The 25,212-nt window shown below is 36.0% G+C and overlaps 1 protein-coding gene across 4 annotated transcripts in view; it reads right to left on the reverse strand.

Annotated features, from left to right (window-relative positions):
• The window catches only part of LOC113232880 (homeotic protein spalt-major-like), a 28,475-nt gene extending 3,741 nt beyond the window's left edge, over window positions 1-24,734 (reverse strand). Inside the window, exons 1-6 of one of the 4 annotated variants that reach the window (XM_026467779.1) lie at window positions 24,528-24,733; window positions 14,937-16,694; window positions 13,860-14,039; window positions 13,509-13,642; window positions 4,345-4,437; window positions 3,205-3,427 (exon numbers count right to left, since the gene is read on the reverse strand). In XM_026467779.1, the coding sequence (XP_026323564.1) occupies window positions 3,205-3,427; window positions 4,345-4,437; window positions 13,509-13,642; window positions 13,860-14,039; window positions 14,937-16,694; window positions 24,528-24,570 (2,431 nt within the window). In that variant the 5' untranslated portion in view covers window positions 24,571-24,733. Of the gene's footprint in view, window positions 1-3,204; window positions 3,428-4,344; window positions 4,438-13,508; window positions 13,643-13,859; window positions 16,695-24,527 lie in introns of all 4 variants that reach the window. The other 3 variants (XM_026467788.1, XM_026467763.1, XM_026467771.1) reach the window with 3 other exon arrangements.
• Between the last annotated feature and the right edge of the window lie 478 nt (window positions 24,735-25,212).

The raw sequence follows: 25,212 nt of genomic DNA on the forward strand, positions 1-25,212 counted from the left end.
AATAATTATCAACCCATTTATACGTCCCATTGCTAGCCACGGGTCCCACCTCAGCCTCTACCTATATCAGAATATCTAATACTTGTAATTTTATTCGTAAGTAAATTTGTAACTTCCTCCGGGACCGACCGGTTACGATGCTGGTGTGCCTTACAGAGGTCCCGGGTTCGATTCTCGGGCCGGGAGAAGTATTTGAATGGCCTACATTTATTTCTCTCGTGAGTTTGGGTGTGATTTGTGGTTCTATGTGTGTGTCCATGGCACAGGGTTTCCCACGTACGGGGCTATGAATGTGTGTGTATGTGCGTGTGCGTGTGTGCGTTGTAAATCTCTGAGTGGTCTTCGTAAGTATTTCATAACGAATAAATGCCACCGTGTATTCTTTCATCATCAGAAATATATTGTAGGTACACTTTCTGAACAACTGAGTAACGGTGGAAGTGCTATAACATTTTTTAAGTATCAAATTCAAAGTCAAAGTCAAATAATCATTTATTCCATACGTAAAATGTTTACACTTGAAAACGTCATTTTTTAAGCTACTGCTCGTTCACTACGCTGCTGACCTCCCTGAGAAGAACGAGCAAGAAACTCTAGGGATTTCTCTTTTCAAATAACTTAAATATTATAGAATACCTTCATTTTGAATCATATTTGTGTGGAATCATTAAAATGCTTTTAATGTAAGTTTTAAACTTAGGAAATGATAATCTTAATATATTTTCCGGAATCTTATTGTAAAAACGTATACAGTTCCCCATAAAATAATCGTTTACATTAGTTAAACGACATTGTGGTACCATGAGTTTGGACTTAGTTCTAAAGTTAATGTTACGGATATCTTCTTTCTTAACAAAATTATGTGCATTGTTACGGGCATACAAAATATTTGAGTAAATGTACTGTGATGCCACAGTCATGATACCAGTCTCCTTAATCTTTTGTCTGAGAGAAATTCAAGAACCTACATGGTACACAGATATCAATTTAAAAAAATAAAAGTTTATTTCAAATTAATCAGAAACATCATCATCAGCTCCTTTATATGTCCACTACTGGCCACAGTCGGCAACCATTGCCCAATGCGGGTTGGGGACTTCACACGTTTTTCCGAGGATTGTAAACCTTATTCGAAATACAGGTTTTATCACGATGTCTTCCTTCACGGAAAACCTCATGGTAAATTACTTAGAAGGGAGGAGGAATTAAAGAATTTCTTAATTAAGATAATATCTCTATCTATTATAATGATAGATGAATGACGATGATGAATAATCTATTCATACGGTTTAGGACAATTTGAAATGTTATCGTTAATTTTGATTGATTTAAGGTATTTTTTTTTTCATTTATCATAAAATAATCAAAAAGGTAGTAGTAGGTCGGTAGTTTAAAAATAGCAAAGTCGTAGGTTACATCTATTAAATTTTTATTACCGAAGTGTATTTATCTATAAAACAATTCGAATAACCGACGACAATGATTGATTGAATGATTGAACGCTTCGCTTTGTTTAATAACGCGCTAGCTTTTGTATGCGACTTTGTATTTCTATCTATTCACTATTAAAAGCAGTTTTTGTTATTCTTACAAACGATATCATGTCATGGCTTCCTTTGATATTATGTAGTTGCAAATTATTAACCGATTTCAAAAAAAGGAGTAGGATCTCAATTCGATTGTATTTCTTTTGCATGTATGTTATGCGATAACTCCGGTGAACCGATTTTGATGATTCTATTTTTATTGGAAAGAGCCCCATTTAAATTTGAAGAAAATATTCCAACTCTAAAGGTGGCAAACTAGGGGATGAATTCGATTTCGCGCACTTCCCGGTACCGATTTCCAAAATACTTGGTAAATAGATGTTATTCCACGAAGTTTTGAGAGCTTTTTTTTAAAAAGAAATATAAGCGATTAACATAGTATATCATTGACTGTTTTTAAACGTTCCGTGGGCGACTATTAATTCATCATTTCCTTTGTCATAGATATTTTTTAAATGAGCATTCATTCGAATTAAATACTTGAGTGTTGGCTGCTATAAACGGTGTTTCTAATTTAGCTTTTGTTGTTGGCAATGATTTTATTACCTACGCGAGATGATTGACGCAATAGCAATGAACTATTAGTTATGTTTCCTTCTTATAAATAATGAATATCCTCTTTAAACTAACGCTTCTGCAGAATTTTAGATATTAACCTTTCATCATGATACATTAAGGCTAAAGAAATCACGTATTAAGAAACCGGTGGTAGCCAATTCGTTTGACTTACCGTCTCTCAAGCAGAGGCCGTGGGTTCTAATACGGGGTCGCACCCCTGGGTATCTCGGGATTTATGTGCGTAATTTAATTTTAAATTTCCATGAGCTTTTCGGTGAAGGAAAACATTGACACAAGAAGACACTCGTCGAAGAAGGTTCACAACCCTTGCAAAATGTGTAAAGTCCTTAACCTGCATTGGTCCGGCGGGCGGACTATGGCCCAAACCCTCGCCTGAAAGGATACCCGTGCCCAGTATTGAGACGTATAAACAGGCTGATGACGATATTTCGGGTTCATTTAAAATTATACTTTTATTTTTTTTATTGATACGTCAAAAAATCTTATAGTGCTTCCACCGTTACTCTGATGTAAAGTGTAGGTGCCTACAATATATTTCTGATGAAAGAATGCACGGTCTGCGTGACATTGATTCGTTATGAAACATTTATAACATAGACCACTCAGAGTTTCCAAGTATTAGATATTCTGATGTAGGTATTGGCATCTGACAAGAACACAGAAAGTAACCTAATAAGATTCGGATCTGAGCATATTATTATGGAACGCTCGTAGAAAGTTCAAGGTTTTATTACCTTGTGTACTGTGTATTTTAAAGGTTGTATGCATGTTCCTAATGGTAGCAGGCTGCAATTTTTAAACGTAAAACAAGACTTTTTGTTACACTACAAACAGTGCTCCTTTTGAAAACCTTCGTCTAGGGAAGTACTAGCACCTTATCTATTTCTGCCGCCAAGCAGTAATGTTAGCATTACTGTGTTTCGGTTTTGAAGGGTAAGGGTGTTGGTGAAATTACAGGCACATGGGACTTGGCAACTTACGTCTCAGAGTGGCGGGCGCAGTGGGAGTGCCATTCAGATCTTTGTGATATAAAGCTTTGAGTGACGCTGCAACTGTTGTGGAAAAAAACACGAAGTACCTGTCGGTCGCTTCGGCAAAGATGGCATATCAATGGGTGGCGCGTGCGTCATCGGTGGCGGCGGGTGTGCAGGAGAGGACCGCTTTAAATCTAGCTTCTCCGGCGAGCGGCGTTCCGGGCTCGGTTCTCGGCCGTCGGACTCCATCGAAGCGGACTGACTTTTGTCAAAGCCCGGCGGCATGTCGCGAATCTTATGCGTCAGCATGTGCTGCTTCATATTGCCCTGATGACAACAGGTATTTGTTATTTAAATTGATAAAAAACTTAGTTAAAACTAGAAAAAAGATTAATAACACTTTTACTAGCTTAGATTTATTGTATACTTTTTAAATATTTTTCGAATAGCAGGTACTGCACGTTTAAAATGTATTGAAGTACCTATATTGTTAATACGGTACCTAATTTATTATATTAATGAGTTCAAATAAAACTGCAATTTTAATTCGCTAAATAAATTTAATCACTATAGGTACATGATATTAGGACTATTCAAAAGTCTTACATTTTGTTACATCTACTTATGTTGTAACTTTTACCACTATCGAATTCGTATGAACACAGAGATGGATGGGAGCTAATTAGAAGTTACGTTATGTAACTTCATCTATATTTTTAATTTAACGGTTTTTATGATATTGCCTAACAAATTATAATGTTGAAAGTATAACGTCTGCGTGTGGCCTTATTCATAAGATCTAAAATCAATACCTGATGCAAAACTTTACGACCCATTTAAAATTCTAATTTTTATTTATAATATCGTTTTTTTTTTGAGTGACAAAATTTGAAATTAAGAATATTTAGTTTTTTTTATAGTTTATAATGCAGTGAACTTGCTGTTCGGTCATTGTATCCATATTTGAACATTGAGAACAAATGGCCGTTTGCTTTTGTAATTTTCTTTACGGCGTATTGTGAGTTATATCTTTTTCACAAATGAATTTTTAAGAAAAAAATAAGTTTTGATTCTCTTACACTTTCTTAAAAAAATAATGAACTTATTATTCAATGGAGAGTCAATGACGTGACTGTACGACGAAACTTAAATCAACTTCATTGTCGATTAATATGTTTGCTAGTGTATGGGCCTCTTCAATTAGTTAAAATTTGAGTTCACGCTCATGCGTCGCTCTTTCGTACCGGATAGACGAAGGCGTTCCAGAGGTCCAAAGCAGTGGCGTGCGGCAAGCGCGGAGCGCGCCGTCTTCCACAGCGGCAGCCGCCGCCACTGCTCTGGAACCACAAACACACGCTACATTACACACAAACAGGAGTTACATACAAAACTTACGAGGTTACACACAAAAACATACATAATTGCACACAAACGTACCTATACAGAAAACTCATACGTACATTAACACTGCCTTAGTACAGTTTTCCAAAGTAACCATTACATAACAAGTATTCATTACGTAACATTTCTCAGAATGTATTTAAGGTTTGTTAGAAAATCAACTAGCAGGCAAAAGCTTATAAATGTAGGTAAGGTACGCAAGGTTGCATTTAATGTCAATGAATTCTAACTAGAGAGAGACAATACCTACACTACACCACAAGAATTTATGCAGTATCTTAATATAGTAACTTACCCACATATATTGCGATGGAGATTATATAGATAATATTTAAATGAATATTTAAATACATATTTAAAGATGGATGCTCATATGTAAGTGTAACAAAAAAGAAAAATGTTAATTATTGGTACATTAGCTGATACATTATGGAATGAAGAATGTTTAGCCACTAAGATTTAAGTATTAAGAAACAAAATATTAACCAGCTTTTGTAACAAAACACGATAAAGTTAAAATATAAACCGCACCCGAGAAATTACGGCACTTAAAATACCTTTACCCTTTATCAAAATTCTAGAGTGCATAATAAAATTATAATTTTGATCGGTGTTTTATTAAAGATAAAGTGTAAATTATATATAATATATGTATCTAATATATTAACTTATTTTGTACAAACACGTATACATTTGAGGTAAAAAACTTAATTTGTATTAAAAACGAGGCCAGACGATACTATTGTGCTCACAAGATACTTAATAAATAGCTAATTCATATGCACTGATGAAGTTTTTACAATGCGTAGCTTAGTTTCTGTATTCAAATGATAAGTAAGTTGTAAGGAATACGGAAAAACACCTTTTGATATTATTTGTTGATTTCTTTTGTTATATTTTTAACGGCTCTTATTTTAAGTGTCCATAAATTGTGTAAAGTATTTGCGTTGTATCAAGTTTCTTATGCAAGTTATTTATCATCTAAGTATTTTCGGTACATGTAGATAGTTCATATTACCACAGATATTATGGATACCGAAATGCTAAAATTAGATGATTTACTTTTAAATAACTTTATTATTAAAATGTTAAGACTGAAGATAGTTTTAGAACTTTTAGAGCACATTGCGCGGTAACTTAAAAGTAAAAGCACCAGTAAGGAAATTCCTTAGTTATCTTATTTTGTAATGCAAAAATTTCATCGTCATATTTCACGATGTTTGTGTAATTATGGTAATTTAATAAAGTAAATTCATGTAAATGGGCGACCTTTACTGTTCGTCCTTTATTTACTTTGATTTTGACTTACTAGTCCAATTACGGTACTACTCTAATTATTTAATGTTACATTAGAGATTTGTAAGTAATGCGACTATTACAATGGGATATCACGCGTTAGTGTAATGTGATATCATTACAAAAAAATTAAGCGTTACTCATCACGATAACTACCGGTTGACGCGCTATATTATTTATTTTAGTTAGAATATAAAGGCTAGAGAAATCATTTTAATAGTGAGTTTGCCATATTGCTATGTCTGTCTACTTCGTTTATGCGTATCGATCGCAATGTTTGGAAGAGGTGACGTGTGATGACACAAAATGTTACTAAGTAGCAAAAACAAGTACAGGTTGATGCTTAATAGACATCTCATTTTTAATCTGTGTAACTGTTTTTTTTATAATATTAAGTGACATGACGAACAAGTCGTGCGCCTGATGGTAAGCTACACGCCAATCCATAACGGTTGCAGTGCCACTCAGAGCTTTAAATTGCAAAGATCTGAGGGGTATTGCCGCTGCGCCCGTCACCCTGAGACATAAGTTGACAAGTCCCATGTGCCTGTAATTTCACCAGCACCTTACCCTTCAAAACCGGAACACAATAATGCTGACATTACTGCTTGGCGACAGAAATAGGTATGGTGGCAGTATTACCCTGGATGAACTCTTTCAGAAGGAGCTTTACTGCTACTGCCGCTATAGATGAGAGTAATAGTGATGCATTGTGATGGTAATATTACTAACGAGCAAAGTTAGCATGGAGTGATGGGATATTGCCTATAACACTTTTCAGTTTTTAGTCTGTGTGTGATATGGTCGACGATGATATCACACTGTAATATTACTTTTATGGGAATTTAATGTGACATTGCATTACTTTTCGAAGCACTGTTTTGCGCATGTCTATGTTACATTCGTAATAAATCTAATTTTATTTTGCCAACTGTAATCTGTAAATAATTAAACGTGTCTTTAGCATCCACGAACAAAATTTTGCCAGATATCAGTTTACGTAGTAGTAGGTAAATAGCGTAATCAGTATTTTCATAAAAACACTGCTGGTCATCTCAACGAGTGTCTTCGATTTGTGTGCCCCAGAATTTACATATGTCTCAAAAGATTACACAGAAAAACGGCGATTTCGAAGAACATGAAACTTTTTAACGTAAGGTTTCACAAAATATGAAACCATTTAACGTAGAAGCTCTAAATATTCAACGAGAATTCACAATACATTTTACAAATCTGCTATATCTTGATGTAGTAAATGTCTAAATATAAGGCAATGGCTATTACACAGAAAATAAAATATTATTCAAGTATTCAGTAAAATGTATGGACGTACCTCTCTGGTAATTTTCGCAAGCTCTACATTGTTAATAAAGTAATTTAAGTATCAGAGCAGACCGGTCCCGCCTGTAGACTCGTACAAGTATGATGTGAGAGGTTCCCCCTCCTGCCCCCACCACTGTCTTATTGGGAAGGGGGAATCTCAGTCTTGTTTGAACGCAAGTGACCTTTAGCATATTGGAACTATTGCTGAGAATAAGTACACGATCAGGAGGGATTTTCACTTTTGATTTGATTCTTTTTTTGATCGAATTTATTTTCTGAATATGATTCGATTTGTCGTTGAGACCATATTAGTTTAAGAGAATAAGAGCTTTTATTTTCTATTCACTCTATTGTTTTTTTTTGTAACCTATTTAGATCGGGCATTGTAGAGTCATATACACTACAATGTCATTCCATAAATGAAAAATCATTTATTAACTTGATAAAATGGTTACACTATTCGAACTTTGAGCTACTTGGAAGTAAAGTTTACTTGTGTTGAAAGCTTCACAAATCAATCCTTTTTATGATGCCATTTATAATTTGCAATGCTATTCGGATATACATACGTAATTAGATAATATAATCGTTACAAAAAGTTTCATGGCGTAAAAGTTCGTCTATATATAAGTTAGTATATTTTTTTCTATCAGTATAGGTAGTAATTTTATCGATTGACCTAGATGGTCCTACTGTTTGCATTGTAGGTGCAATAGGATCAATTTGCGAAATGAACTTTTCTTTAAATTGGTTCTAATTTGGGTGTCCTGGATAGTGCGCCGGAATTAATTCCGCTGCTCTGTGCTCAAAGTACAGAAATTCCCTACTTTGAGTCCAGGTAATTGGTGTGGTTGTCTGGCAAACTATTATTATCGACTGAATTCAAGTTATAGGAATAATATAAATAGACGGAACTAACTTTTAATACAATTAATAGATTTTCAAAACATACCTACCCGTGCGTCGTTAAATTACCGAAGATCTAAGAAACGATTGCAACCTAATAACATTGGTTATGGCATGTTTAAGTAGAGGTACTAAATGTAGTTTCAAAATAAAAAAAATAAAAACATGTTTTCAAAATACAGTCGAGACATAATATGCGAACTGAGGTTGGAACCAATTAAAAAAAAATTAAATACTTGTGCCAGGTGGTTCCGCTCTTCCTTAACTCAGACATACTTTTAATAGATCTGAATTTAAATAAAATTTAAAGTAACAAACAGTTTCTATTGATTGTATTTATATTTGAGAGACTTCGTGCGAGAGAGAGATCGAGAGAGAATGCTATCCGGTTGTAGTATTGTGTATTTGGTTCAAATAAAACATTCAATGAGATCATCAATACTGTACTTTAATCTTTTTATTTTGTATTTAATGTTACTTATTTATTCTCTTCAGCAAACAATAATATTATACGGGTATTTTCAATCGACACTAAAAACTCATATCGCGTTGTACTAAAAGCGTTATACGCCTTTCTTGGTATGCCATATATAAGATCAATATAGTCGATAAATTGTTTGGCTTGAACTTTCGTCGGTGCGGGTGTCGGCGCAGCGACACTTATTGTAATTTTAAATGCGCCCGCGTGCCGATAAGGCTTGCCACTGTTTTCTAAACTTGCAACCACTTGTACCAGCAGACACAATGTTAACACTGGTTTGCAGATTATTTGCTTCGTTGTTCGATCTGTTTTACAATAGAATGTGCACGGAAGAATCATTTGTGGTTGGAGTTCACGATTTGTACCAAATTGCCGATATTGAGACCTTTCATGTGTAACTTTACAAAGCGATAAAAAGTATATTTAAAACTAGCTGGTATCCGCGACTTCGTCTGCGTAAAATAAGTATTTCGAATAGTCTACTGTACTATTTTAATTTTCATAGTTTTACTATGAAAATTTTTTTTTTTTACTATCTCATCCCTTTTTTTTTAAAAAAAAGTACGCCTACGTCCTTCTCCTAGGTTCCATCTAACTTTATATAAATTTCATCAAAATTAGATCAGCGTTAGTTTAGGTATGACCAACACTAAACCACACCGCACCACACCAACTAAACTTGCAAAAATGTATACGTATATGTAGAGCTGCTGTTTGTTCAGTTATATCGTTATAACTACCCTTTTGTATATTGCGGTAACCAAATTTGTAACAAGCTGGACTTTCGTACAGCAACTCCAAATTACATACTTCCAAAATAAATTGAACTTATATACATATTTACACAGATAAACAATGGAATTATGATGAGTCTGAGTACAAATAAATACACGTGCAGATATTTTTAGGAATGTCAATGTTGTTTACATTTTGAATAAAGACATTATTTTTGGTGAGATACTTTTCTTTATAGCTGTATTTAAATTTATTTTCTATATGACTAAATGTATAAAACTATATTTAGTATCTTGATGTAATAAAGAGGTATCTGTAAAGTGACAACTTTTCAGGAGAGAGGGTTAGACACTCGACTAACGAAATTAGTCGATTACTTTTTTATGGGGAAATAAGGAGTTCTAAAATTTTACATTTACTAAGTATATGTATATATAAATTTGTTTCACGTAGTTCTTATTATATTTATTACTTTCAAGTGATAAAAGCACTTTTGACGAAAGATCACATGTGGCTTTATTATAAATACCAAGGGTACGATATATTGTGTCGTATATGTGTATCTTCGACTTTGAGAGTTATTCCCATCTGATCCCCAACAACTGATCCACCGCCAATTTTAAATCCGAACTGATCCACTGTATTGTATTTGTAAGTTAAGTACAGTCAAGAGATAAAGAAGTTTTAAAATCAAATATTTATTTATAGAGCAATTGCGATCAAATGATTGATCACAGATAATGAAATTTTTTGGTGACAAATCTTTCATTTTCACATATTGCAAATCACAAGTAACAAAAAAATCAGTCTTAAGTAATATTTAGAATTAAAGTTTTTATTGTTAAAAAATCAACACCACATGTTAGTTTTTTGCTTAAATTGTATTTTGGTATTTTTTAAGAAAATAACAAAGGATTAAAGACCTTGACCGTCAAAGTATAGTTAAGGTTGTTAATTTCTAATAAACTAAATAAAACACAGTACAACCCTCAAATACATTTTCTTATTGACTGTACCATAGTACATACCAAAAACAAGCTTGTAAGAACCAGGGCATAAGGTGGAAGTAAAATATTAATACTATTTATTGAGTCCCGCATATATGGTCTGATGGGACAATAAAATAATATAAAATAAAAAGGATCCACCATGGGATCAGACGGGAATAACTCGGCTCTGATAACTGTATATGCCATATTAATACCGTTCCACCATTATTAATAAGATATCCGTATTAACACTAGTTATAAATTCTTCAGCGTCAATACAAACATATCTTAGAAACTTGTAATAAAATTCTGGAGTATTAGTAGAAGTATCTGAATAATGAAACTTTCAAATGTAATTACTTCAGTTTTAAAATATTTACAGTTAGGTAGCTATTATTTCTGCTGTATACAGGGTGTAATCGTTAGGTGTGTCCAGGCGATTTTGGACAGCCAGCTGAATGGCATACTAAAAGCTTTTGTACTGCCGATATACCATTGCTTTCAATATATAGTGTTCAAAATAGACCCGGGTGCCCTACACTCTATTCCACATACTTATTTCGAGTATTAAAATCATAATCGACCATAAAATTTACACACTTAGTGGTAAGGATTTTAAATAATAACAAAATGCTCTGGAATAAGTGAGAATGCTAGTATTTTAAAATAAATGTAAATATAAATACGTTTTTAGATTTTGCATTGTTTATTAAAAACAAAATTGAATGTGTCATTTCAGTAAAAACTGATATAAAAAAATTATCATTCAAATTTACTACCTGTACTTCAGCATAGACGTCTTCAATATGTATTAAAATACGAAAATTGGGATTTACAGCAAATTGTCATTTATCAAAATCTAATCGAAATAAGTTATTTTGAATGTTTTATTCTACTTCGATAAAGTTAATTTTGAAATATTTGTATGGTCTACATTCACTCGTGTCATTCTCTCTTGAGTTTTGGTATAATTTGTGTGGCTATGGCACCCGCGATACATGGTTACCCTGGTGCGGAGATGTGAGTGCGTGCGTTATTATCAAATGAATAAAGTTCAAACTTTCGCTTTATGCATGTATCGTATATTTTTTAAGTTAAAATGCGAGAAGATCTTTCCATCAGGTGAAATGGAGGTCAAATGCGAAATTATTTTTAATAAAAAAAGGTGAAATTTACAAGGGCAACAAATTTATTTATTTTTGTTGCAATAGTATTATTGCTGATATTTATTAAACTTAAAACGTCAACGATCATCTCGACACCTCCAATGAATACTATATCAACTTTATTTTTTGGTAATTTTCTGTTATTTTTGTGAACAGCCTTACTTATTTACTAATATTATGTTCTCCGAATTTTGTGAAAAATAGAAACAAAAACCAAAACAAAAAAACGAATTTTGTGAAAAAAAGAAACAAAAAAACAAAATAAAAATAGAATATTTTCAAAGAAAAGTTGGCGTAGTGTTCATTGCAGGTATCGATCTAGAGTTGTACATATCTTATTTGTAGAAAAGTAAAACAAATGGTACCAGTAAAATAATCATATTAAAACGTCTTTTGGGTTATATCAGATTTCTTATTGTTGACGTATATATAACGAAATTTTCAGACGATATAACTTTTGGATTGGCTGCACTCGACAAAACAAACAACAGTCAAAAATAACATTTAACCGTAGGTACGTGTGTATTCATAAGTAGCGTATGTCGGTTTCTGATATGTGGCGATTTCTTTTTATTTTATAGTCTGCGAAGTGATACATACATATGTAGACATAAAATGCTTGTAATAGCGTACAAAGTTTTAGATATATTAGTCGGATTTAATACAATAGGAAATAAGAAGCTCTGACTTTACGGCACATAACTTTCACCGTAACAATTTAGCTAAATTTTCAATTGAAATTGCAAGTAAATAAGGTTAAACGAATAATTTCCATATAGGTACAATTTAACTTCATGCAAGTTAGCTCCCAGTTATGTAGCAGAAATCATAACGCTTTGAATTTTAATTTAGTACTAATTTGGTCACACTAGGAGTTTGGACCTTAATTTTCTGGCGCCGCTATAAATAATCTAAATTTTATTGATAAAATCCCTGGGACACATTCAAAAAATATATGAAAAATTTTACTTTGTCAAGCATAAATAATCTTTTTATGACGAGAAGCGTAGGTAAAGGCTCAAGGATTTATAAGTAATAAATATTTTACGACATGAATTAATATTCCGATCGTTTTCCGTGACGTTGTTTTTATGACTTATCATTTTTGTGGCGCGACGCGACGGACTGCGTCGCAAGCGCAGCTTTACTCGCTTGAAATATTGGCCGATCTGAGTATAAAATTGAAATCGCTATAAAAAAAACTTTTAACAACCTTTATTTGTTATTTTAAATATGGAAATAATTCTTGACCACATAGACCAGATTTCACATCTTCGATTTTTGTGGTGTCCATATTGGTTCCTACAAGTAGCTCAATATTTAATGATGGATAAACTAATTTAAAATTGGGTCCTTAGTAGGTATATATAACTGGTGGGAGTCGACAATCTAAATATAGGTGTTTCTATTTGGAAGTTATTCGTAATAGAGTAAGTCGGTCAACATCTCAGTTAGTTTGGGAAGCCCTTAGACAAGCACTAGCAGTGTTTTGATTAAATCGAAACAAACGAGCCTACAAGTTAGCGGAGTTGGTCGTCAATTACTTGGCAAGTCGGCAGCTCGGATGCGCCGCCGGAGGAACACAACGGCTAAACTAATGCGAACTTGAGGCGTCGACTAGCGACTTGTAATTACTGCTTGCAAAATTAATGCACTGAAACTTGGATGAAATGAAACCGGCGCATGAACTTCTCAGCGCTCAAGCAACTTGATTGTGTCTGCCGATGTCTCCAGCAAACTTGGAAGTTCGATCCTCGACTCACATGACTTGTGTTATTTATCGAACACCTACATTCCTGTCTATATACCTAAAGTATTGATTTGGTTATTGTTTATCTAACAGACGCGTTAAATATCTTAATCTTTTTCGTTCATTTCATTTGTAAGTTTTTGATGTCACTGAGATTTTGAAGAAGTAAAAATTAGTGGAAATATCGTAAAAGTGTATGTGTTGCTATTTGTGTAACAATAAAGTATAAACTGGCTACGGGCCAAGCACACTCAATCGGACCAACGTACGTGATTATTAACATGACAATCATTTTAGCGGTGTTCGAATGCCTGTAATGTGTTTAAAAGCGATGCAATTTATGTACCTAGTGTAATCTTACCTTAGTCGAAAAGCCACGGTCGCAGATGGTGCATTTGAATGGCCGCTCTTTGGTGTGGCTGCGGTAATGTATCTCCAGGGCAGAGTGGCAGGCGAAAGTCTTATAGCAGATGGTACACGTCGTATTGCCGCGCACTGCACACAAATAAATCCACTAAGCCTGGGTTGTAACACTTTTGATTGCGTGATTATGCCACTAACATGCTCAGTCAGCTATGTTATTACTGATTTTCGTAGTTGGACTTCCGTTAGCAGAATTAGTATTAGTAGTAGGCAATGGGAATGAAATAAAGGGATTGGAAGTGCGGGCGACCGGGGCGGACGATTAAATAAAGATCCCGCTAACGCATACCTGCGGGAGGGAAAGCGAGTCCGAGTGGGCTGAAGGGTGATCCTCCGAGAGCCCCGAGCGCGGCTAGCGGCGTTGGAGGCGACGGCAGCGGTGAGTGCTGTGGCAGCCGTGGTGGAGTCGACAGCGTTGATAGCGCTGGCGACGGGGGCGAGGCCTGCGCGCTGCGCCCGCTCTCCGAACCTGTCGCCGATGGGAGGGAAGCCGTTGTGGTGATGGTTTTTACTTCGTATTCGGACGCCGAGGCGCAGACGGAGAGCGGCGAAGTTCGACGATCCTTTATGTCTGAGTCGTCGTCGAACTCCCGAATAGCGGGCTCACGCTCGTCCCGGCCGCTCTCATCGTCGGTCCCGCGGGAGTCCGCCCGTCGGTCGCCAGGAGTAGAAGGAGTTGGAAATAAGGGCGGCGGTATGGGTCGGTAAGGAGTGTAGTCGTTGACGTCTGGACCATTACTCAGTGTAGGAAACCCATTAATTTCGAAATTCCGAGTCGGATCGAAAGGAATAGTACCACGCTCACCGGTGTGAAGCCTAATATGTTGGTGTAAAATTGTAGGGTCTGCAAATTTCTTGTGACACACTGGACATTGATGTAACATTTGACCGGGAGGTTTTATGCGATGTACGCCCATATGCGTCTTTAAATTGCCTTTGGTCGTAAAAGCGCGGCCACACAATTTGCATCGGAAGGGTCGTTCGCCGGTATGCGTTCTATAGTGCATCTGTAAAGCACTTTTGCAAGATAAAACGCGGTGACATACTATGCATTCGTTTGGATCGGATACTTTGTTGTCGATATTATCTACTAATTGTTGTAGCTTTGCGGTTTCAGAAGACTTTGTTATTTCTATTAAACTTTCCCATGAATTGTCATTACTACCAGGACGCGGTAATAACGAATTATAATATAATGGATCGCGAGCTAAATCAATGTCTACGACGCCTTGTGTAGTATTTGGGAATGGAGTTAAACTACCAGAGGACACACTGCTGGGGGGTGAGTGAGGAAATAAAGGAAATGTCGGAAAAGTACGTAGTCCCGTTGCTATTGAAATTGGTCCAGATATCGATGAATTCTTACTTGAGAGATTTTCCGGCTGATCCGGGTCGGGCTTCACATGTGGACTTTCTCTGCCGACTTGATCTTCATTGCTGTTCTTAGAGTCCATGCTGCATTCGTCGTAGGGGGATGTGGAAGGGTATCGATCATGCTCAGTATCTTGCGTTGTGTCATTTTCATCAGGTTCTCGTTTGAGTGTAACACGATCAGCCTCTTCGAAACTGGAATCTCGTTGACTTTCCTCGTCATGCGGTTCAGACTTAAACCCTACTTCAGGTAGTGATCGAGTAGGGCTCGGCGCAGAAGGCTTACTGAGATCAGCTGGAGCATCTTGTTCTTCTCTCATTGCAAATAGAGGATGTGGTGGTAATGGTTTGTCTCCGAGTGGGCGAGGTGGCATTAGGTCGTGATGCGGCGGTCTGTACAGCGGCAAGCTGGGCGGGAATGGTGCAGGTGCACCCGGAGGAAATTGAAGTGGATGGTGCGGCATTCCGGGGATAGGTCCCGGCGATAGTTGAGCCAATAAAGGCGGATGATATTTGTCCAGGTGCTCTGGTACGGGATTAGGATTCATTTTAACATGTGGAAACTTTGACGTGTGCCTTTGGAAGTGAACTTTTAAGTTGCCTTTGGTGGTAAATCGTGATCCGCAAACGTTACATTTAAAAGGTCGTTCTCCTGTGTGTGAACGTATATGAATTTGTAGTGCAGAATCACTTCCGAATACTTTCCCGCAATACCGGCATCGATGTTTGAAAAATGGCTCGTTACGTCCTCCACTCTTTCCATCGTATGGAGACATTTTCCCTGATTTACGGAATGCAAGTTCGTCGGCAAGGTTGTTTGCTAGTAATCCCTGGGATGCATTATCAAGTACTTCCTGGGCCCGTTTTTGTAGCATTTCTAGAGTATTCGGTTCATTGAGAGACGGCGGTGGATCATTATTCGTTATAATTGATGACGCTAACGATGATGATATGGAACTGTAGGGCGGATGGGTCATCATAGGTGGAGAAATGGTGGAGAGTTTAGGAACAGTTAGAGGTTCCGTCTTAGGAATTAAATGCGCATGGGTCGACGGCAAGTTTTGGCTAGTGGGAGGAGCGGGAGTAGCAGGAGTTGGCTCCCGCGGCGGAGGTGGCGACGGCGATCGAGCGGCAGCGACAGGAACGTTAGGCTCTTGTTCATTCGGCGGAGGGCTTTGGCTATCGTCTTTTCTATGAGCGAGTGACAATTGGTTTTGCAATTGACGTATCAGTTGAAGTTGAAAAACTTGTTGATGTTGCAGCGTGAATAAAGTACTTTGTAATACTGCGAGTTCATGAAGAGCCGCTTCATTATCGGCATTATTGGCCATTGCGGTTGCGGCAAATTGTGCTACTGCAACTTTGGTATTTTGTAGCGCTTCGAGCGTTACATGACCAGCCACTGGAAATGGAAGTCCAACTGGTGGAACATCGGCTTCAGGCACTTCTGCTTCACCATCTTCGAGGCTATTGTTGTTTTCGGCATCTTGCCGATGTCTCCTGACTTGTTCCAATCGCTTTTTGGGACCATCCATTTCTTCGTCCCCAGAAACGACCATCTCTTCAGGGTCGGAATGCATTCTGTCTTCGCCCATCTGCATCGCTTTTTCGTCACAAACTCGTTTGTGGTAGAGGAAGTCGTGTAGATTTTCGAACTGTTCTTGGCATCGCGGACACATGTGCGTCTCGGATCTCTCTCTCGCTTCCTCCGACACAATGTTGTCGTCGTCCGAACATGATCCGGAACTTTCACCTAGAACAAAAATATTGTATTAAATACAATGGATTCTGTAAAGATTACAACCTAATAATGTAAAAGATATGTTACTTTATTACTATGATTATATACCTATATGTATGTTTGTAATCTGTTACGTTACTTCGACATTATTACCTATATGCAACAAATGAAGGTAAATAAATATATAAGCGTGCGATAAGGATTTAGAAACAATTAATTATTATTCTAATAATATCGAAATTTGTAAAAGAATAAATTATGTGAATAGCAAGCAGTTTATTGCAAGTTCCGCTACTTAACAAGAGATGGCGCTAGTTGCACTAAAACGCGCGCGGTCTTTATTGTTTTGAAATCTAATTGTGAAAATATATACAAATGTAACGCTGTGACACATTTTGTGTTAAACAATATTGCATACGTTTCTCAACGTGGTGTGTGTTTTAAATTAATTCAAGAATTAGGAATCATCGTGGTATTTTGTAAGATTCTTTGTAAGATTCAGAAATTTAATTGCGAAGTGTAAATCATGGATCATAAAAACTAATACAGTAATTAAAAAATATCAATAGAATTCTATGTCGGGAGAAAAATTTGTGTAATCTGTTAATACCCACCCTGATACAATCTTTCATCACTATATTCTTGACAAGTATAGACTAGAGTAATATATATATATATATATATATATATATATATATATATATATATATAGGTACGTATTAACTGTATAAACGTGTGCAGGAACACAAAAATATATTGCGCAAAACCTTGAATAAGAACTCCATAACATTAAAAGATAATTGTCATTAATAGGATGTTAAAAGATAATTGTCTTCAGTAACAGGTGATCGAACAATCATTTTAGTCGGCGTACTGCCAAATGGATTATTTCCTTTTGTATTTATTATAAGATGAGCAATATTAAAGTACCTATCTAGACTTGGGTGCAAATAGGCGGAACAGCCGTTGTTTATCGTTTATTGATGATTATAACAGTTTCTACGGGTTTTTAAATACTTTATTTTTTAGTATAGATCACGAGTTTGTAAGCGCGGTACTTAGGTACATCCTATCTATTTCTTCCGTAAAGTAGTACTGCTGCGTTAGGCTGCTGACATGTTGAAGTCGTAGTCAACCTCACGCATTAACTGCATGAAGTCGGTTTCGATTTCTTGCAATTAATGCGGGAAGTCGCTATCAACTTCATGCAGAGGAGGTCTTAGATAACGATTTCACACATTAACGGCATGAAGTCGATCTCGACTGCATGTAGTCGTTTTCGACTTCACGCAGTCAATGCGTGAAGTCGTTATCAACTTCACACATTAACTGCAAACGTACAGTCAATCTGTTAGCAGCTTTAGAGAGTTACCACACTCATCGACATGGCAGCGTATTAAGCCGGTTAGAAACAGTTTTAGTTATACACATGTAACAAGAGCGAAAAACATGTGCGTTTTTCACCAGCGAAAAGAGAATGCGAAACGCGCAACGTCTTTGTAAGGACGAAAAGATTTATTTCTGACCGGCTCAAGCCGATAACGGATAAGTATGGAGATTCCCTTATGTATTGAATATAAGAGAGAGTCAGAACAATAACAAACATAGGAGTTTGATGAGGAGGAGTTACATGTTATGCTTTAGGTTACGAAAGTGTACGTGTGTAGTGTGTAAGTGTGTAGTGTGTCACTTTCCATTACCTAAGTAGATTGTCTGACTGCTAGCTGACTTGAATATCATAAATAAATCATAACCAATAGCTTCATTATTTAAATTCGTATGTCTGTTCATTTGTTCGTTATTCGCATTTTAACGAATCGACCGGCCGGTTCTAGGTTTTGTATTACTTATGGTCCCTATCAAACATATGAGTAAGGGACAAAGTTGCAGACGAAAACTAATATTTTTTTATGGCTATTAGGTTAAAGTATTGTATTGTCAGTGTGCTTTAAAATAAAGGTGATAATTTTCTTTTATGATACTAAGTGATGGGACGAACACGCCGTGCTCCTAATGGTAAGCGACACCTGTCCATAACAGTTGCAGTGCCACTCAGAGCTTTAAATCTCAAACATTTGAGAGGCATTGCCACTGCGCCCGTCACCCTGAGACATAAGTTGCAAAGTCCCATGTGCCTGTAATTTCACCAGCACCCTTACCCTTCAAAACTGGAACGCAATAATGCTCACATTACTGCTTGGCGGCAGAAATAGGGAAGGTGGCAGTACTTCCCTGGACGAACACTTTCACAAATATAAATACTTTTAAATAAAGTTTTCTTAAATTTGTATTTAATTGATATTCAATTCTTTTTTGTGAAATTACTCCACTAGTTTGTTATAACTATTAATACAAAGATCGAATACTCGGAAAAAAATCCTTGGATTCGGCTGGATTCGAACCGACGTTTTCTAGCAAACCGTGCCAGACGCTATGCCAACTAAGCCGCGGAACGAACCAGCGGATCTCACGAATTTTTTTATGTGGTTGTTGTCGGATCTTTGTATTTGGTATTCAAACGCCTCTTTGCCGTAGCGCCAAATATGAGAAATCTATGAATGTATTTCGTCACCCAGTTAGGTAACTTTACATCTATCAGCCCTAGGTACAGATGTCGCTATTAACTGTAATCAAATTTTTATTGAATTGATTTTCAAATATTTTTTGTGAAATTACTTCACTAGGTTTTCTAAATTTTAAAGTTTTCTTTCTAATATTCTTCTCTATAATCTTATAGAGATGGATGTGGAGATGGTGGATGGTTCGATTTTGCCATTACAGTAGCCGCCTGCAATGAAAATAGATGATATTACGCAGCGGAATAACGACTGAATATCCTTGTCATAACTAACGCATTAGCATTTCAGTAACTTTCGAGATATTGGCGCCTAAAGTTTTATTGTGACCTTACAAAATATCAATTACCTACGCTGGTTTTGCTTAACAATAAAATTGTAATTAAATTTTTGTTGAGTTGGCATAGCGTCTGCCACGGTTTGCTAGGAGACGTCAGTTTGAATTCGGCCGGATCGAAGGATTTTTTTCTAAGTGGTCGATCTTTGTATTAATAATAAATAAAAGTGTAACTAAATAAGATTGTAGATCTCGGTTCGCAGATCTCAGATATGTTAAAAACTCGATTTCGCTAAAAATGTCGATTACGTTAGTTATGACAAGGAGGGCAGATATCTCCGTTATAGTTTCTTAAATAATTATTGTGTTTTATGTTAATTTAATTAATTATAAAAAACATTTTACAGTTTTTACAAATACTTGAAAATGTTCAATTTACCTACCTACTTATTTTATTGCAAGCGATTATTAATCTTAGTTTAAATCTTAATTTCGGAAAGATTTTAATTTGTGATTGATGTGAAATCGGAAAATTGTTAAAGGCGAATATGACTCGGAATTTATGTTAATTCTAGTTTTAAACAATGAAATTGATTTATCGGATGCAAATACAGTCAACTCATTACATTCTTATAGAATTAGAATTATTTTTAATAAATAACATATTTCGTGTTTCAGGTTCGTATTTCCGATTATTCGTTATTATTACATATTACATACAAGCCGTGGTAGCTTAATGGTCTGACCTACCGCCTCTCAAACAGAGGCCGAGGGTTTTGTCCGGACTCGCACCTTTGAGTTTCTCGGAATTTATGTGTGAAATTTAATTTGAAATCTACCATGAGATTTTCAGTGAAAACAACGTGATATAACCTGCACGTCAGAAAAAGATTCATAATCACGTGAAGTTCCCAACACGCATTTGGCCAGGGGACTACGGCCTAAACTTTCTGCCCTAAACCCGTGCCCAGTAGTGGCACGTATCAATGAGTCAATGATGATGATTACATATTGGGCCTTTGTCAAATAAATACATTATTTGAAAAACGCTGTTACATAAAAAAAGTCACGAAATAATAAAGCTGAGTATCTATTTCTTATTTACATTTGTATAATTAAACGGATTGTTGAAGTACCTAAGTCTTAGAAAAAAAAACTTAACTTATTAATATGTTAAAGTATTTATAAAATAATACTACGTAATTAACGAGGTCTCTATGACAATACAATTTGAATGTTGAATACAATAGTTGAAATTCCAAATACATATACGCATTATTATTTATTTATTTCAAATTACCTACGTAACTTTTTAAATGAAATACGTGTTTCAAAACTTGAGTGTTTTGAAAAAGTAGATATTTCAAAACTTTTCATTGAATCATTCTGTTAAAATATTAGTTTACTTGCTTTATTAAAGTATTCCCTAAAAACAGAAAATAAGTCTTTCTTTTCTTTTAACTCCTTTTGTTCTCGTGCAGGGTAATTGTGGAGCAGACTCCCTTCTCATGTCCAGTCTAGCCCGTCGTATACTTCTGTCAAGAAAAGTTTGACAGCGCATTTTCTTGCTGAACTCTCCTTGTAATCATCTAATTGCTTTTTTTTTACATATTTATGTACGTGTATTTGTTTATATACCTATGCACATTGGTGTTTTTTTATAATATCAAGTGACGGAACAAACAAATCTTGTGCCTGACGGTAAGCGATACGTCTGTCCATAACAGTTCCAGTGCCTCTCAGAGCTTTATATTTCAAAGATCTGAGGGGCACTGCCACTGCGTCCAAACCCTGAGACAAAAGTTGACAAGTCCCGTGTGCGTGTAATTTCATCAAAAAATAACGGTAAGTCTTTTTTTTATTTATCTGGTAGCTTATAAAATATTATCTCTCTCATTCTCTCTAACACACTGTTGCCCGCTTACGACCTTTGCTCTCACTACTTTGGGTTGCCTAGAAGAGATCTCTTTTAGTGATAGGTCAACCTTTGCTCATCTTCTGTTGAATTAATACTTCTGTTGTGTTTATTTGGTGCTACAAAAAAAAATGTCTGATGTGCATATATAATATCTGATACTTATTGACCTAGGACGTCCCTGATTTGAGACTATGAAATTGATGTTTTTGCCTAGCATACTATATTAAAATACATATACCCCTGACCATATATTTATAAATAATAGGTGTGGCTTAATTAATAGTTTAAGTAATAACTACATATCTTATTTATTGCTCTACATTTGAAATAGTTTTCAACTCAAAACCGGATTTACTTGTAAAAAATAACTATGGCAGTATAAAAATATTTTTTAACATACTATTATAATATACCAACTAATTCATTCGCTTATTTTTTTTGTTATTTGTGAGTGCACATTAATGTTCTTTTTTATATATACATATGTAGATATTCCCCGAGCAGGTTTATCAATTATTTAAACTATTTATCAATTGTAATATTTAACTAACCGTTTAAGTTGTCAGTTCGAACTTTCACTATTAAATTCCAAACTTATTCATAGTACTTGTTTGCTTGTACCTGTGAACCGATACCTTAAAAACATATAGTAGGTAGGTAATGGTTTAAGCTAAGAATGAAATATTTTTAGAATATCAATTTTGTCGTACCTTTTTTGCGATTATCGTGTTTACACTGAAAGGCCGAAAAAGTGAGCACAGGCACAAAAATTTACAAAACATTGATAATCCTGGGTAATGTTCCGGCAAGGGATTAAAAATCTCATTTGAGCGAAATGCCGGTTGCTTAAGATATTCACAAGGATTAGTGGTGTCTGTTTGACAGTAGTTTTGGGTCCTCACGGCCAAGCGGGCGGTTCAAAGCCCGACACCAGTCGCGTAATACAGCAGTTACTGAGAAACATGAAAAAACACAAAAGTGTTTGTTACAAAATAAGCGTGCCGCCCGCAACTTGCGGACGAGAATTCACAGAAAAAAATAATTTAAGCATTCGGAATATTATTATTGTACAACTACGCAGGTATACTGGTAGTTTAATGTACTTTTTTTAAATACCTTGGTTAATTTCTTGTTTAATTATGTTTCACGTAGCTTTGATAATCATATTAATCACAGACGCGAAAACTCAAGCCTATTAATCTCCATACGAAAGTCCATAATATACACATAAAAAGTAATCATTATTCATTATTCAAGGTAAACGGACTCATTTAAGCTTACCAATTTCTCATTTTAGTACTAAATAGAACCGGATCATTAACGAATTTTTCGTATTTATTAGTGGAGCAAACAAATAGAGAACATCTTTCATATTAATATGAGCGGTCAGTTGTATCAATCGTAAAGAGATAAAGCTTCAATATTTTATAGAGCACCTATAAAACTAGCAATGCGATAAGTCCGGGACGCTAGCGGTCACAATAATAAAATTTGACAGCCTGTCATTCTATTAAAATAGTGCCTTTTAGTGGCTCTTACCAAATGCGCTGTTAAAATGTCGAGTGAATTAATCATACCTTTATGTTCACGTTTAATAGAAACTTTAAAGATTTATTGTTTTTAGTACATGTTAATTTAATGAGTATCTGGCTAAGTCAGCAGTACCCTCAAAACGTCTAGTGTAAATCATTGGAACTGGCCGTAAATGGTTCTCATTATTTAAGACATTTTAATTTTACCTTAAAAACCACCGGTAGGTATATATTTTCTTTAAAATACAATCCTTTGCACTTAACATTGAACACAAATATAATTAGTTGGAGATCATAACTATGATGTAAAAGTAAACATGCATTTATTTAATAAAACTATGTTCTATTGAGGTCTACAAATAAAGTAAGTCTAAACAAACATTGGACATTGAAATTTTACTTCAAATAAAACATTCTTCCAGCCAGTGACAAAAAAAAAAGAAAAAGTTCATTCTCTGTTTTTATTCAGTGTGCAAAAAGATTTTAATGCAATTTCTACAATACCAGAGTTTTAGTAATAATTCTTAGCATCTAAATACCCACAAAAAACAAAGAAGTGATTACTTCCTACTTATTTTGTATCGATATTTTTTCTCATTAACAAAAATTACATCTCGGTTCAGTGGATAAATGATAAAAACGCCAAATGAAAAAATATGTTTGATGAGCACAAACTGGCTGTGTCAATTGTAAATATAGAATGAAATAAATGTTACATCGCAATGAGGAAAAGAAAACGGTAATTGAAAACATAATAAATACTAAAGTTCCCTTTAAATTTGAATATAGCTGGATTTAAAATTTAGTAACGGCGCGAAAATATCAAAATTTCAAAATTAATGTTTTCTGACTAAAATGTAGAGCTTGAGGAATGAATAAATGAAAGTCATTAAATTAAAGTATTGTTAGGACAAATATACTGTTTTGTTTATTTAGAAATTTTTTTCCCATCTGGGTTCAAAACTAAATTGTTGTAGCAAGTGTTAATTTTCTATAATTTTATGTTTCCGTTTACAGACACATTATGTCATCAATACCTACATAAAAATATTAAATATACTTTGTTATATTTTAGGATACTCCAAACAGTTGCTGTCAATAGTTTGAATTGTTGATGGAGATTGATTCATTGTATTTTAGAGGTGACTGTTGGTGAGATGAGAAATTTTGGTAAGGTCCAGCTTTAAAATATTTTAATTTTACTTACAACGTAGTCGGTAAAAAGAAAACGTCCTATATTTGGCCGCTCTATTTTCCCCCTTAACTTGTTGGTGCTACAGAAAATATTTGTTTCTAATTTTTGATCTAATGTGGAAATTCACTGCACTGTTTACTCACCACGTGCAAGGCGGTTTTTTGTGCTCACTTTCTGTTGAATGCCGAATTTTATCGTCGCTAACTGAATCATTTTCGTGACTTTCAAATCAGTTACGTATAGAGTCGGAAAAATCACGGTACGACTTGTAAATATTTTCACTGTTCCTTAAGTGGCGCTTGTGTGTGATATGCGGAGGTGGATGTTTGTAGTGAGGAGTTAAGTACCGATGGAGACGCGTCGGACGCAGGCAGGCTTGACGCGCGGCATGTTGTCGCGCTGGAGCTGATGCGGCTAGGGCCAGCGCATGGCAGGCGGCGCGGCGCGGACTGCGGCCCGGCAAGCGCGGGGACTCCACGCGGGCACTCAGTGGAACACTCGCGGCGCCGTTTACTCGGCTCGGCCGACTCGGACGAAGTACGGAGTGCGGAGCGGACACGGAGTGCGGCCGAGCGCACCTCTCGCCATCTGAAGCGGGACTGAGCGCGAGGCGGCGGCGGGCGGCGGGCGGCGAGCGCGCGCGCGCACCAGGTATACGGTTATGACAGGGAGGCGGGGCCGCGCCCGGCTCATAAATCAAACTTCGCCCATTCGCACGCGTTCCACTGGGCCCCCTCCTCCATATTCCATATTTGGGGCGGGGCATATTTCATAATCATAACGCCTCATATTCATAAGCGCGACATGTGGCCGGTGTCGCGGGCAAGCGCCCCGCGCGCTGTGGGCGGCGCCGACGCCCGCTAGATGGCGGTGCTGGCGGACGCTCAGCCGTAAAGCCTCGCACATTCATTAATTCAACTGGCACCTTTTATTTTTTGTTAGTAAACATGGTTAGTCATAATATTTTATAATATATTATCTCATTTAACTTGACTGTTCTGATGTTTGGATTTTGCCACATGCGAGCGCATA

Source organism: Hyposmocoma kahamanoa, unplaced genomic scaffold, assembly GCF_003589595.1.
Source record: "Hyposmocoma kahamanoa isolate Upper Pololo Valley unplaced genomic scaffold, ASM358959v1 102, whole genome shotgun sequence".
In the NCBI taxonomy this organism is placed as follows: Eukaryota; Metazoa; Arthropoda; class Insecta; order Lepidoptera; family Cosmopterigidae; genus Hyposmocoma; species Hyposmocoma kahamanoa.